The 15,562-nt window shown below is 35.4% G+C and overlaps 1 protein-coding gene across 1 annotated transcript; it reads left to right on the plus strand.

The window, feature by feature from the left end:
• Positions 1–8,365: 8,365 nt before the first annotated feature.
• On the plus strand, positions 8,366–12,062 carry LOC106340182. The gene is made up of 3 exons (XM_013779047.1): positions 8,366–9,023; positions 9,876–10,043; positions 10,143–12,062. Exons 1-3 carry the CDS (start codon positions 8,487–8,489, stop codon positions 11,814–11,816), a joined length of 2,379 nt encoding a protein of 792 aa, XP_013634501.1. The 5' UTR covers positions 8,366–8,486; the 3' UTR covers positions 11,817–12,062.
• The last annotated feature ends 3,500 nt before the right edge of the window (positions 12,063–15,562 follow it).

The following is a 15,562-nucleotide window of genomic DNA, read 5'->3' on the forward strand; positions in this document are numbered from 1 at the left end:
ATCACAGATATCGACTAAATCCAACCTTGACTTCAAATTATCCTTCGTTTTACCTTGGATGTTAAGGACTGTGTTCATCAGATTATCGAAGAAGTTCTTCTCAATATGCATGACATCTAAATTATGCCGCAATAGATGACTCTCCCAATATGGTAGATCCCAGAAAATACTCTTTTTGTGCCAGTTATGTAGCTCTCCAACCGCATTGACTCGAATGTTTTCATGTCCACCTACATCTGGCGTCCTTTCTGCATCAAAATACCTAAACTGCTTCAACAAATCTTTCCCACTAACTTCCTCAGGTGGACCATCAAACACCTGCTTGTTCTTCGTAAACGAAGTCTTACTCCTGCGGTATGGATGATCAGGTGGTAGAAATCGTCTGTGACAGTCAAACCAACACGTTTTCCTTCCGTTCTTTAGTTGGAAAGCATCTGTGTCATCTTGACAATATGGACATGATAGCTTCCCATGTGTTGTCCATCCAGATAACATACCATATGCTGGAAAGTCACTTATTGTCCACATAAGTACTGCCCGCATCTGAAAGTTTTCTTTGCGCGAAACATCGTATGTCTCAAAACCATGCGCCCATAGTTGTTGCAACTCATATATTAGTGGTTGAAGAAACACATCTAGTGATCTTTTAGGATGATCTGGCCCGGGGACTAGAATTGAGAGAAACAAAAACTCTCGTCGCATGCACAAGCTCGGCCGTAAGTTGTACGGTGTCACAATAACTGGCCATAGAGAATACTGCCTTCCATGCTTTCCAAATGGGCTGAAACCATCAGTAGATAATCCAAGATAAACATTTCTTCTCTCTTCCGCAAATTCTGGATATGTTGACTGGAAATGTTTCCAAGCCTTTGCATCTGAAGGATGTCTAATCTCACCATTTGTGGAATGCTCTGCATGCCATCTCATTGCTTTTGCTGTGCGCTCACACTGATACAACCTCTTCAATCTTTCCGTCAAAGGCAAATACCACATTCTTTTGAATGGGATCGGAACTCTTCCCCTCGTCTCCTGATAACGAGGTTTCCCACAAAATTTGCATACATTCTGTGTCTCATCCGCTCTCCAGTAGATCATGCAGTTGTCAATACATACATCTATCACTTCATACGGTAGTTGAAGACCTGCAACAAGTTTCTGAACCTCGTAGTATGAACCCGGTGCAAGGTTATCCTCAGGTAGAATACCTTTGACAAAATCAGTAATCGCATCCATACATTCTTCAGCCAAATTATAGTCTGTCTTAATACCCATTAATCTAGTTGCAGATGATAAGACTGAATGACCATCTCTACAATTTTGATACAAAGGTTGTTTTCCTGCATCCAACATGTCAAAAAATCTCCTAGATTCGGGATTTGGTTCTTCCCCTCTATAATGATCATGTACCATCTGCTCAGTACCTACACCATAATCTATATCCGTTCTAGATTCTTCTAACCTAATATCAGGCTGAAGTTCACTAACAGGCTGAGGTTCGCTAGTACTACCATATTCATAACCAGTTTCCCCATGAAGGTACCAAACTTTATAATTACGTGAAAACCCTTTCATATACAAATGAGTCCAAACATCAAATTCTTTTATAACCTTATTATTATTGCAAGTAGAGCAGGGACATCTTAACATACCACTTTTTGCATACGGTTGCTGTTGAACAAGCCTCATGAATTCACCAATCCCTTGAACGTATTCTTCCGTAAGCAAATTGGTGTTCGGATCCAAATGAGGTTTATCCATCCACGAACGATAATAAACTTCTGAAGACATGATTTTCACGGAATTTTTATGACTAAAGAGAATGAAGAGAGAATGAAGTGTGAATGAGTTGAATGTGGAGGGGCTGTATTTATAGGAAATTGCTTACGGCCCTCCGACGACTTTCCGACGAAATTCCGACGGATGTAAAGAAGTCCGTCGGAATTCTGTCGGTATTTTTTAATCTCAAACGGCTATACAACGGTCATATATATTTGTCGGCAACGGTCACATGGTTCGTCGAAAATTCGTCGGAAAATTCCGACGGAATAACGACGACTGTACTGTTAATCGGAATGTCGTCGGAAGTTCGTCGGTATATTCCGACGAATTTCCGACGACTACAACGGTTACATTTTTTATCGGAATTGGTTTTCGTCGGAAATTGGTCAGTAATCCGTCACAAAGGTCCGACGACATTGAGGTCCGTCGGAATCTCCGTCGGAATTCGGCGTGTTTTCTTGTAGTGCATTGAAGAGAGGATGGAAAGATTATTCTTCTGTACACGTATGATAAGGTAAAAATCAGAACATGTTAATGACATATAAAAAAAAAATGTATTTCATACAGTCATGGTTATAAGTTGTAATAAAGCTACAAATAGACTAAAGACATTGCTAGAATATTAACTGACGAAATCTAAATAAGATAGAATATAAAAAAAAAATGTTTTGTTTGTATTCTATACCCAAGATAGATCTATGTATAATATTTAGTATATGACTTCTAGACTAAATAGATGGCTAGAATGAGTATTTTATCCGTAGTTAGGACATAAAATAAAATATGATTCCACTATTTTAAAATATATATATATATAAATAATCATACTTATGTTTCCAATAATTTTCATATTTTTTATATTTAAAAAAATTAGTTTACTATTTTTTCCATTACATAAGGGTAAAACATGTCTAAAATGACCAAAAGTATCAAAAATCCTATTATGACAAATAAAAGTTGAAAGTGTTTCTTCCAATTCTCCCTTTCTATTATTAACTAAATATTTATACTATACAAATAGTAGTCTATATTTAAAGTTTCAGTATGAAATAATTATTTAATATGGCATTTTTAAACAATTTTTTTTATATTTTATATTGAGTACTTTTATTTTGGTTTTCAAACTATTAGAATATTAATCACGTGTCGGCACAGGTGTATTTTTATTTTTTATATGGATCAAAATTTTAATGAATAATAAAATTTATATATATATTATTTAAATTTGGTGTTGTATATTTTATATTTTTCAACTTTCATCATATTTGATTTGCATTGGACTATTATTTATATAAAAATATACATAAAATTCTATATTTTCGTATGTGTGGGTTTGCTTATGTAAATTAAATATTTCTTTGTTTTAATAATGTTATGTTTCAAAAGTATTCGAATGTGGAAATAAATATATTGGAGTTATGTATATCACTATATTATTAGAATAAAACGTAACAGTAACAAATAACCTTTTAAAAAAAAGATTTTCATTAATACTTCCGTAATAATAGGCATCTAATTGCTATATTTTGGAAAGTATTTTTGTATGGAAGCAACGGTAAACTGATTTTCATAAATTAATATCACCAATTTTTTTGAAGGAGAGTAAAAGAAATTTAGGAAATGATTTAATAAAATAGGAAAGAACATTGATTGCTTCAAGTTAGGGTTATTTAATACTTGAAAGGCATTGCAATGTAAATAACGTGTAAGTTTTAGAGGTATTCCTTATTTGTATTTATGTTTTAATAGATTAGAAGTCAATTATGTTTAAACAAAAAAAAGAGAGATATTCAATAAAAAAAGTTTTAACTAAAACATTCATTAATAAGAATTTAAGAGAGAGATTTACGGCTTCATTGGTGTAGCCGCAGCGGTTGCGGTTGTTGTTGCGGGAGTTTGCGGATGCGGATGGTTGCGATTTTAAACGGTTTTAAGATATTTGTATGACTGGTACTGCGGTATAAATTAGTGCGTTTGCGGGATACTTATGACTGGTAAACCACCAAATACAACAACGGTTAAATAATAAATTAGCAAGATTTACATTTTATATAGTTATAAAATATTAAACATCCTAATATTATAATAAATATAAAAATTATATTTTAAATTTTTAAAAATTATAGAAAATATTTATTTTTTAAAAAAATATAATATAAATTAAAATATAATAGATATATTTTAGTATTTCTATTATTTCATTTTAAAATTTTTATTTTTGTATTATATTGTTTTTTTTTTTAAAAGAATTTTATTTTATTTTTTCGCAACCGCAAACGATAGTTGTAACCAGCTTTTGAATTTAAAAGGTTATGAGCGGTTGGAAAACACCAACAACTGCTATCAACCGTAAAAACTGCGATTACGGGTGATAGCGGAGAAACCAGTCATACCTTATTGTAGATTATTTAATTGAGAGAAAAAAAGATTAGGCAATGGTTAGCTACTTAGCTTTAACTAACTAAATACACTGACCAAATTTCGTAAGAGGACTAGCAACTTCCCACTTGACCTGACCCTTCCTCCTTCTGAAGGAACAAAAAATATCTTTAAGTAAATTTCAATATAATTAGGACCAATTAAGCAGAATGTAAGTGGAAATCTAGAGGAAATCCACTTTGTAAACAGAGGAAAGGGTTTTGGAATTTCTGAATTCTATAATCAGTGACATCAGGTACATATAAATATATTAATTAATTAATTATTATATATTGTTCGAGTTTTCTGTTTTATCCGAAAAAAAAATTAGAATATGAATGCATTCAGATAGGAATGAGTGAGGATACGAATACGTAGATAAAATTAAATGTTAAAAATGTCGGTGAAACGATCAGACACCATCCAACTTTGATGTTCTTACTCTTCTATTGTAATCCCACTAATCCCTATTATTAATTAATTAATAACAATGTTAGGATGGCTTTCTCCTCGACGTGATTTCAGCCGCATGATAAAAAGTTAAGCTTGGTTATATAGTGTAGACGTAGTATTAATATGTAGCATTAAAAAGTAATGATAATAAATTAGAGGAGTAAACGTAGAAGATAATGGTGAGATCTACATTATTTAACTTTAATGCACAAAGAGAGATTTGGTTGGAGATTTGTGGGCGGCTAAGCTCATGTTCATGCACGCGTTTACTGAGTAATCGGCTCTATTTGCGGTTACTTTTCGCCGCTTAGTAACTCAAAATGTTGATTTTAAATTATGCTACTGACGGAGTATAATTATTCTAGTTTATCCGTTGAAGATAGTCCGAGAATTTTGTAACATTTCGAATTGTGATATATAAAAAGGTTTAAAAGAATTGATTTGACTACATATATCATCAAAATTGATTTATTTTTTTTCTCACACATCCGTTTAAAACTTCAGAGTTAAGCGTGTTTGGACTTGAGTAATGAAAAGATGGGTGACCTATCAGAAAGTGATTCGCGATACTGTGCGAGTGAGGCCAAAGCACAGAGAAAGGTTGGGTGGTGACTGCATGGTCAGTAAATATGACTTTCGAGCCTTGAAAAAAATTAACACACCACCCATCAGACGGGATGGGGCCCAGGGCCGTGAGAGCGGGCGTGGATAGCCCGTTAGCCGTGGACGGTCGGGGCCTTGGAAAAAATAACGTACCGCCCTTCAGACGGGATGGACCCACGGGCCGAGAACGGACGTGGATGGGCCATTAGCCATGGGCGGTCAGGACTTTATAAATGATATCAGATCTAGTTAGCCATCTCGGTTCTGATCCGAGAGGCGTCTCTCATGGGACGCAATGAGGACGCTGTTCTTTGAGAGGGGGTGAATTGTAACATCCTGAAATGTGATATATGGAAAGACTTAGGAGAATTGATTTGACTACCTATGTCACTAAAATTGACTTACTTTTTTCTTCACACATCTATTTAGAACTCCAGATTTAAGCGTGCTTGAGTTGGAGTAGTGGAAAGATGGGTGACCTATAGATGGGTGACCTATCGGAAAGTGATGTGCGATACCATGTGAGTGAGGCCAAAGCACAGAAAATGTCATGTGGTGACTGTAGAGTCAATAAACATGATTTCGAGCCTTGGAAAAATTAATGCACTGCCCATCAAACGGTATGGAACCCACGGACCGAGAGAACAGGCATGGGTGGCCCATTAGCTGTGGGCGGTCGGGGCGTTATAAATTTCGTACTAGCTAGAGAAAAAGTGGCTAAAGTACCTAAAAGACTATAAGCCAAAGAGTAACTTAAACGAGTGGCATCATCTTAGACCATGATTAACCTCAGTCTCTTAACTGGGTTCTTAGCTTCGGTTAAGAGACGGTTTTTAACTTTTCTTAGAATTTAACTAAGAAAAGCTAAAAACCGTCTCTTAAATAAGAGATATAACAAACGTTTCTTAGCTGAAAGGTGTAAAAAAAAAAAAGTCAAATCATGAGTTAAGAACTCCGGATAATAGACCGGGGTTAATCATTCTCTTAGGGTTGCTAGTTGCTATAGAGTTTAGTTTAGTATATGGCGAAGAGATAACAGCTGTAAACTAAATACGTAACAACAAAGAGATTAAAAAGAAAAACATGTAATTTGCATCGAGCGTACAAATACTCCTTTATTAAAAGTGTGTCTGAAACTTAGTGTGAAAACATGTTAAAAACTGTATGCAATAACAGCGGTACGGATTGAATCTCAATTTGCTTTTTACGCCATTGACCATCTTTCTCGGGCGTTATAGTTTTAATGAGAACATGTGTAAACGGCGGATACCTTACGTGAAGAATTATTATTTTCTCTTGTTCGGCACAGTTAACGTAAGATAACGTTTTAAACAAAATGGAAGTACATTAACTTAGGATGTATTAGGTTCGACGCTTACTTTCGCTTTAAGGGAAACAGAATTTTGAAATGGTGTCGTCAAAACTCGATGGGACATAAATAGCATATAGCAAGGTTAGTGAATAAAAGTTTTATTTTAAGTTACAAAAAAAAAAGTACATTAACTTAGGAGAAAAATAGTATATATTTGCATATGTACACACGTGCGACAGCGGACAGATGATGTAATTTAGTCAAATGGTTACATACCTACGAATGTATACTCATAGTAAAATTATTACACACGCGTACGAGTTATCAAATTTTGAATACATGCAAATATAATATGTTAAAATGTTTTCTGTGTACTACAGAAAAAGTTGTTTGATATTATCAAAGACGAAACATAATCCACTTTTCTGAACCCAAGAATTAGGATTTTGGTGTTTTCCTCATGTTTGCATGGGAACTCTCGAGAAATCGAATTCATAACATGTTTCATTTATATAGGTTAGGCCAAGACCGATCCTTTTTTCAGCGGATCTGTCCTTGCCTCTTTCGTAGTAGATAGAGCCAGGTCTATAGTTTCTATCTTTCCAGTTATTTTTGAAGTTTGATCTTATTTCATGGTAGTAAAGAATTGTAGTGTTAAGTCATTTGACAAAATATTTGTAGGTAGGATCTTTTTTCTTTACGTACGATCATTAGTCTCCAATCACATTTTTGCTGCAATTTCTATAGAACATTTGTGTGAGTTTTTTTTTTTGCTAATTCTTTGACATTTGTATGAGTTGTTGATGTAAAAAGATATTTACCTGCTATCAATATGAAATCTTAACAAAGATAAAAAAAAAAAAAGTTGAAATTTTGATGGTAGAAGACTGACCCGAGGTCTCTAGTAGAAACCCTCTAAAACCAACATAAAAATTCAAGATAAATAGAAAACGGTGGGAGGACGTGGTAGAAAAAGGCGTGAATATATTGTCTTCTTCTCTTTCTCTTTAGCTCCTGCTTATCTCTATATCTATGGTTTATCAGAAACTATGACTTAATAGTCATAACTGTATGGTTACTTGATTTTAAATTGAAATGGTTTTTATCAAAAAGGTTTTATATATTACTTTCTACTAAATATTTGTGTCCCAAGAAAAATTTTCTTATAAATATTTAAATGTTTCTTCTAAAATTTCCTAAAATTGTATTATGTTATATCACTCAAACCAAAATATCATTAGTTATAATCATTATTTTAGTGCACCATCATTCTCTACAGCAGCTATTTCTTACCTTGCCGTTTTTCTACCACTAACTCTTTACACAAGTAAAGATTAGATCATCTAGCTCCCGTTGAATCCAAAGGGCCATGCAACCATAAACCAAATTATTATCAGAACTCCATTTTTTAAAACTCTAAATCCTGATTAGATACGAGAACAAAATTCATTTCACTTTTTGTTGAAAACGTGATTTAAGACCGATTTGTGTCAAATAGTATTATATCTTGTTCCTCTAATATTTCCGAGCCGTAAAGACTGGTAAAGGCAAAGACACATTAACAGGTACAAAATATGATTAATAATATATGGCCACTATCTATTCAAATGAAATTAATCGATTAAAGATAAAATTTGATTTTTCATTACATAATAATCCATTAATTTTCACGCACGTGGAACCCATTTGGTGTACTTCCACGTCCTCTAAGAGAGCACTGACCCACTCATCAAATTGATACATCTTTATTAGCCCCTTCATCGTCACACAGACACACACTTCCCTCTCAATTATTCCATATTCTCCTAATTTCTAATTGTTACACCTCAACACATTAGATTCGTACCAAACAAAAACGATTAGCTCCCAAGCCTAAGCTTTTATTTCCTTATAATTTTTCTTGGGTTTCTCTCTATAAAGAATGCAAATGACTGAGAGAGGCCGAGCCATGTGGCACACGTCCCTAGCCTCGGCATTCCGCACAGCTCTAGCTTGCACAATCGTTGGTGCGGCTACACTCTACGGACCCGAGTGGATCCTCCGTTTTGTGGCATTCCCGGCGTTTTCTTACGTCATGGTCATTCTCATCATTACGGACGCCACGCTAGGCGACACACTACGTGGCTGCTGGCTAGCCCTTTACGCCACATGTCAGAGCGTTGCACCGGCTATCATTACACTAAGGCTTATAGGACTAGCTCGGCTCACGGCCGGAACTACTGCTTTAGCCGCGGCTTTAGCAGCGTTCTTGGTGGTGCTACCAAATAATTTGACACATTTGGTGGCTAAGCGGATCGCTCTTGGCCAGATTGTTCTTATTTATGTTATTGGTTATATAAATGGAGCTGAGACTGAGCCAGTCATGCACCCACTTAGAGTCGCAGCTAGCACCGCGCTTGGTGTTATAGCATGCGTTCTTGCACTTCTTGTTCCATTTCCTCGCTTGGCTACTTGCGAGGTACCACCTCCTCTCTCCCTCAATACATACATATATAAAACACTTTGAACTGTTCTTATTTACGTTTAAATGCACAGATTTATCTTTATACGTAGTAGTAAGACTATGGTCTCGATTGTTTCAAACACTAATAATATGTTTAATATACAGTATATAAGATACAAATAAAACGTATGTAAATAAAGAACCGAGATCTAATGTACAATTTAATATCTTGCATGGGAATAACATCTTCTTTTTTTCTTAATTAAGAAAGTGGAGGATAACATTTTTTTATCTACACAATTTGCTTCAAACTAACTATATTTCGATCATTCACGACTGTGAGAAAATGGTACATAAATTTTCCCATATTATAAGTAGCGATTGCTTCAAAGGAAAGAAAAAAAAGTTGTTAAGAGTTTAAATATCTTGTAGATCTGTATACGTGTTCGAAATAAAGTGATAAAACAAAAGAAGAAAGTAATCAATAAGCATAATAGATTAATAAGTGGACTTTGGTTATACAGTCACAAAACAAGTTGACGTTGGTTTTTAAAGTGTGTTCCTAACTTTATTCCGTACCACATTAGTTTATATCTTTCTTATGTCATAAACCACCGCCTAAAACTTTGTCCTAATTAATTCTTCCCAATATTGCGCACAAGCTGTGTCGCATCACAAACAAATATGGCTCCCTTTTACAATATTAATCAACTAATATAATAGACCATGAAATTATAACAAAACATTTTCTCATCATTAATAGTAAAATGCTTTGTGTTATAGTACTGAATCAACCCTCTTGTGTATGGTATAGGATTCTCTCTGATATTACCAAAATCAATTTACTTTAAATATACATATGGGCAGGTGAAACAAAGCTCCAAAGAGATTGGTCAAAATGTAACGACGCGAGTGAAGTTATACATGAAAGCTTTTTGCGCCGAGGATGCAACCTCCGCAATGGCTTCTGTCTCACAAGCTCGAGAATTGTCTCGTATGTCCTCCAAGCTTTATCAAACCATCAAACGCTACCAAGTAATTAACCAATTCTCATATTTCTGTTTTTCTCATAATTAATTTGAGTATAAATGTAGATGGATAATATCTAATATTCGAATGTTTTTATATATATAGCCAAGCATGAGATGGGAGAGGCTTCCATTTAAGATATGGAGATGGCAAAATGTGAACGATAACAAAGGAGAGAAACTGCAAAGCATGGAGATCGCTCTGAGAGGAATGGAAATGGTATTAGCAAGCAAATCTCCTATACCTTCGAGTTTACTTGCGGGAGAAGTCAAAGATGGTATCAAGAACATGCAAGAACGTGTGATTCTCTCAATCAAACGAGTAAACAACATCCCCCAACCGTCGGTGACTCCAGAAACCGATCTAGAGAAGCCCGATGAATGCCTCCAAACACTTCAAGAAATCCCGGAAACATCTCAAGAATTGCCCTTTTACTTCTTCTTGTTCTGCCTCAGGCTCCTCGAAACCATCTCAACGGCTAAACCGGAGGAGAACAAGGGCTCAGTCAAATCCAAGAGTAGGTCTTGGGTCAGTGATTGGGACAGCAAGAAGGTTATGCCGGCGATAAAGTTATCGCTTTCGTTAGGTTTAGCGATTTTTCTAGGGTCACTGTATAGTAAGCCCAACGGGTATTGGGCTGGTTTACCGGTAGCGATCAGCTTTGCGGCAGCAAGAGAGGCGACGTTTAAAGTGGCGAACGTGAAGGCACAAGGGACAGTGATAGGGACCGTGTACGGAGTGATGGGCTGTTTTGTGTTTCAGAGGTTTTTGACGGTTAGGTTTCTTTCTTTGCTTCCGTGGTTTATCTTTTCCACCTTCTTGAGCAAGAGCCGTATGTACGGACAAGCCGGAGGAATCTCCGCGGCGATAGGAGCCGTTTTGATTCTTGGGAGGAAAAATTTTGGAGAGCCAAGCGACTTTGCGATCGACAGAATCGTCGAGACTTTTATCGGGTTGTCTTGTTCGATCATGGTGGAGCTTGTCTTGCAGCCCACGCGAGCCGCTAATGTGGCGAAACTCGAGCTGTCTAGAAGCTTTCATGCTTTGTACGAGTGTGCAAGCTTGTTTGGAGCTAAACCGAGTAAAGCTGAGATCGTGGAGAGTCAAAAGAAGCTGAGAAGTCATTTGACTGCGCTCAAGAAGTGTACAGAAGAGGCACAAGCGGAGCCGAGTTTCTGGTTTTCGCCTTTTAACGCTTCTCGCTACGAAAAGCTCTTCAAATCATTGTGTAGAATGGCTGATCTATTGCAGTTCAGCAGTCACGCGATAGGGTTTCTTGAGGAACAAGGAAAAGGAAATTCACCACAGTGCAAGGAGATTCTTAGAGACGTAGACCAAGATCTCAAGAGTCTAACACAAAGCATAGGTCTTTTAGCCAAATCTTTTGAGGAAATTACTCTTCTCAAATCACTTGACGCATTCGAAAAGGCGCTTGTAAAGAACGATAACAGCTCATGGGACATTGAGTTGGGGAAGACACCAAACCCTAGTTTCTCAAGCCCCGAGAGCGAGCCAGAAAAGATTCTAAATACGTATCTCCAGCATTGCAGAGGAGTTGCGGATGGTATGTTCCGTGCGGAAGAAGAAAGAGAAGAGGTTAAAGTGGATAAGAGTCAGGTTGTGTTGAGTTTGAGTGCATTAGGGTTTTGTGTGGAGAAAATGGGGCAAGAGGCAATAGAAATTGAGGAGATGGTTAAAGAGGTTGTACAGTCGGAGAATCCTTCGAGCCACGTTAACTTGCATGAGATCTCTTGCAAAATACGTTCTCTGTACAAATAAACGTAATTCCCATTGATATCACAAATGGCGTCTGCAAGAAGAAAACGTTCCAAATTTAAGCGAAAACAAAAAAAAAGAATAAGAAAATGTTGCCTTTTTTTGTTTTCTCTTCTTGTTAATAAGGTTGTGTGGTTAGCTGGTTATACCAATAACATTACCGATTATGCGAAGGCTAACCAAACAAAAAGTTTATTTTCCTTTTTTTTTTTTTTTTTTTGAACAAAAAAGTTTATTTTCCTATTTGTATCCGTTGGGCCAATTTCAATATCCGTGGGCATGTAAAGCCTTTCTCTCCTTATATAAAAATTTTCAAAGTGACTAGGCATAGGCATTTTGCCCACATTCCAACCCCGCACCGAAACATAACCAAAAATATAAAAACTTGGAACACTTTTGTTATGAACATTCTGGATAGCTAATCCCGATCAGTTATACCTGATATACGAAAAATAACCCAAAGATATCCTAAATGTGTGGAAACCTTGTTGGTATGTTCTTTTTCCTCTGTACCGCGGAGCACCTACCGTTCTTATTCTTTTTTGCTTCAAGATTTAGTAAAACTTAAATCCGATATTTGTTCTTTTTTTTAATTAACCACAGTGTCCGGCAACCAAAGTCAACTAACTAATCCGTGGATCCCAGCGATGCCAACATTTGTAAATCTCTTGGTGGCCAGTGAAAATCGAATTGGAGATTCAAAGTATTTAGTAAGACTTGAACCCGATTAAAGTTGGACAAATATTGTGTTCTGTAATTTAATAAAATTTAAACCTGATTAAATTAAATAAATCTGACCCGAACCGATCCGACCCGATCCGACCCAACTTATTAACCCGGTCGGTGTACGACATAACACATCAAAGACTGATTTACTACAAGAATGCAACAATTTTTTTTGTCAACACCCAACAAGGTTTTATTTTCTGAGAACAACATAAAAATTAAATATTTGTTTGGACGAGTGAGTCAGTGACATGGCCGTCCCTTCTGTAAAGCTCGTGAAGCCTGCGACCAATTATTTTACAAAAAAAATTAGGGCCACATCCTTAAAAATGATTATTATCAAATGGTTAGGAAACATAATTCTGATTTTTTATTTTGAGTTCCAGGGTTGATCCTAGACTAAGCCGGATGAAACATTCGTTTCAAGCTCCCAAAATTTTTGAAAATATATATATATAAATAGGACTTTAAATTTGTAAAAAAATTATTTTAGACTCCAAATTATTTAAATCCTTCTTAAATCGTCTATAACCTCAAAATCTCAGAGCCGACTCTGCTGAGTTTGAATCTTGTTTTTCGATATTGTGGTGTTTGTTGTGAATCAAGAGAGAGGAAATTTTTTGTTGTTATTCTTATAGGATTTAGAACCTTTAGAACATGGACTTATGAGTCTATATGGTCATCCACATAATAGTTCATAACATTCCCCTTTAGATGTCCATTATACAAACATATTTCCTAAAGTGCATAAGATGTTGTCTTATTAAAAATCTTACCAGGAAAACCCAGTGGGAAAAACCATAGTTAAGGAAAAAATAGTCAGTGCACATCTACTCCCCCTGATGAGAACATCACTTGAGATATCTGATATGACATAAGCCAATTTGATGAATTAACTCCTTACTCTTGGACTTGGACCGGTTCACCTTTTTGGCAGATTTGACACTCATCACTGAAGTTTGAATATCTTGATGACCTTAGGATAAAATGACTTCAAACCACTTGGAAATCGAAGCTAACATCCATAACTTTAGGCACCGGTCTAGCTCTGGTAAGATTGGAATCTCGAGTGATATTTGGGATATCAGTCAAAATTAGGTATTTTGAGACAGCTTGTACATGTCCCACGAAAACAGCCATATCTAAAGTTTTATCATCGGGAATGATTTGATTCAAATTGTAGATGAAATTAGATTCAACAATCTTTCTCTGGACACAAAATTCATATTTTAATTCCATTTATAAGGTCTCTTTTGATTGGCAAACTTTCGACCTTCGTTTCTATTTTGCGAATGGAATGTGTTCATGCCTTGATTCTTCATCAAGTATGCTTGATATTGATCAGTCTCTTCTACTTTTCTAAATGTCGAAAATACATTAGAAGATTGATAGATATTTATCACTTAAGTGATAACATTCCTCTATAAGATATCTATCATTTGTGTGTTCTTTGTTGCATCATTAAAACTTTAACATAGAAATCTCATTGGGAGAAAACCAATGATAAGGAAAAAGAGTACAACCACGCATATTATCATATTTTCCCCCTAGAAGCATCATCTTGGGGAGATGTATTCTTATCCTACTTATCTTTCTTTTATGAATTTATATAAGCATATTCTTAGTAAATAAAACACATTTGATTGTCATATAATCTCTTCGACCGTTGGACTTCTTGTCCATATCATTTATTTCACACAAAAGGTAACACCTTGCTCTATTTGGACTCCATGTCCAAATTTCCTTTTATAGACAATCTTTTAAACCTTCTATACATACTTGTACATACGAGTTATTTTCCCTCTTCTTATAAATTTTACTAGTATGACCATTCTTCTTGTCATACAAAATCACATTTTTCAATCATGAAATAAATCAGTATATTTTCAATATCATGGTATTTCATGACCAATAATTATTTTCTTTATATGTTCAATACACTCGAGCGGTAATGTTCTCGAGAACTAGCATTTACTGCTTCTTGTAGTCCAAATCCTTATGGGGTTTACTGTTTCTTGCGGTTTATATTCTTTTGGATCATTGACATAATTGTCATTTCCAGTGACTTTCAATTCTTGCCAGACTAAAAACTTGAAAGTTGATGCTTCCACCACTTGATGATGTGTTTCTTATAAAAATTTCAGGTCTTTGTGAGAACTCTTGTGAAACTACTCTTTTGCGTCTCACAACTTTTTATCATCTCATTCATTCTTTCATATAAATATCCATTTGTGTGCCACTGGTTTTGCACCATTAGGTGTACGGACTATCGGTCCGAATACTTTTCTCTTTTCCAAGAGATTTAATCCTTCATCTATTGCTTGTTTCCGTTTTGGCCTATCATTTCCTTTATGTACACTTTTAAATAGATGGTTCATGATCCTCATTCTCATCAACTGCTACATTGCATGCATATCTATTCACGACGTCGATTTGATATTGGTTCCATATTTTTCCAGAAATGACATAGCTATTTGAGATTTCTTTATTCTCAGGTACTTGAATTTCTTTCTTGTCATGTTTTCTATCTCTTCTCGAGATCCTTAATATTTCATCCCTTGATTATGTCATTCTCATTCATGCTCCTTTTCTTTTCCAAGGATTATTACATTTGGAACCGATAGGTCTATCACGCTTCATATGCTCTTTAGACTCATTAGCAGTTTGTTATTGTCCTTATGGAACATCCATTTTAACTGAAAACATTTACAGCTGGTACTTGTGACTTAATCACTTTCTTAGGGTTAGTAAAAGTGTCTGGCAACTCATATGCTAATAGAATTATCTCCATACATTCATTTTGGACTTCTATTTACGCTCTTTAATCCGAGGATCAATGATAATTCATTCAACTCATTCATTCTACATTTGTTTATTTTCTCCTCCTAATGTTGGATAGACTAACTATGAATCTTTAAATAAATTTTATAAAATCTTCAAGATTTTATCATCAGTGGAGATCATATTCAACATATTCATAACCTTCTTCTACACTCGGGCTTAGAAAGCTAGTTTACTAAGGC

Source organism: Brassica oleracea, chromosome C4 (genome assembly GCF_000695525.1).
Source record: "Brassica oleracea var. oleracea cultivar TO1000 chromosome C4, BOL, whole genome shotgun sequence".
In the NCBI taxonomy this organism is placed as follows: domain Eukaryota; kingdom Viridiplantae; phylum Streptophyta; class Magnoliopsida; order Brassicales; family Brassicaceae; genus Brassica; species Brassica oleracea.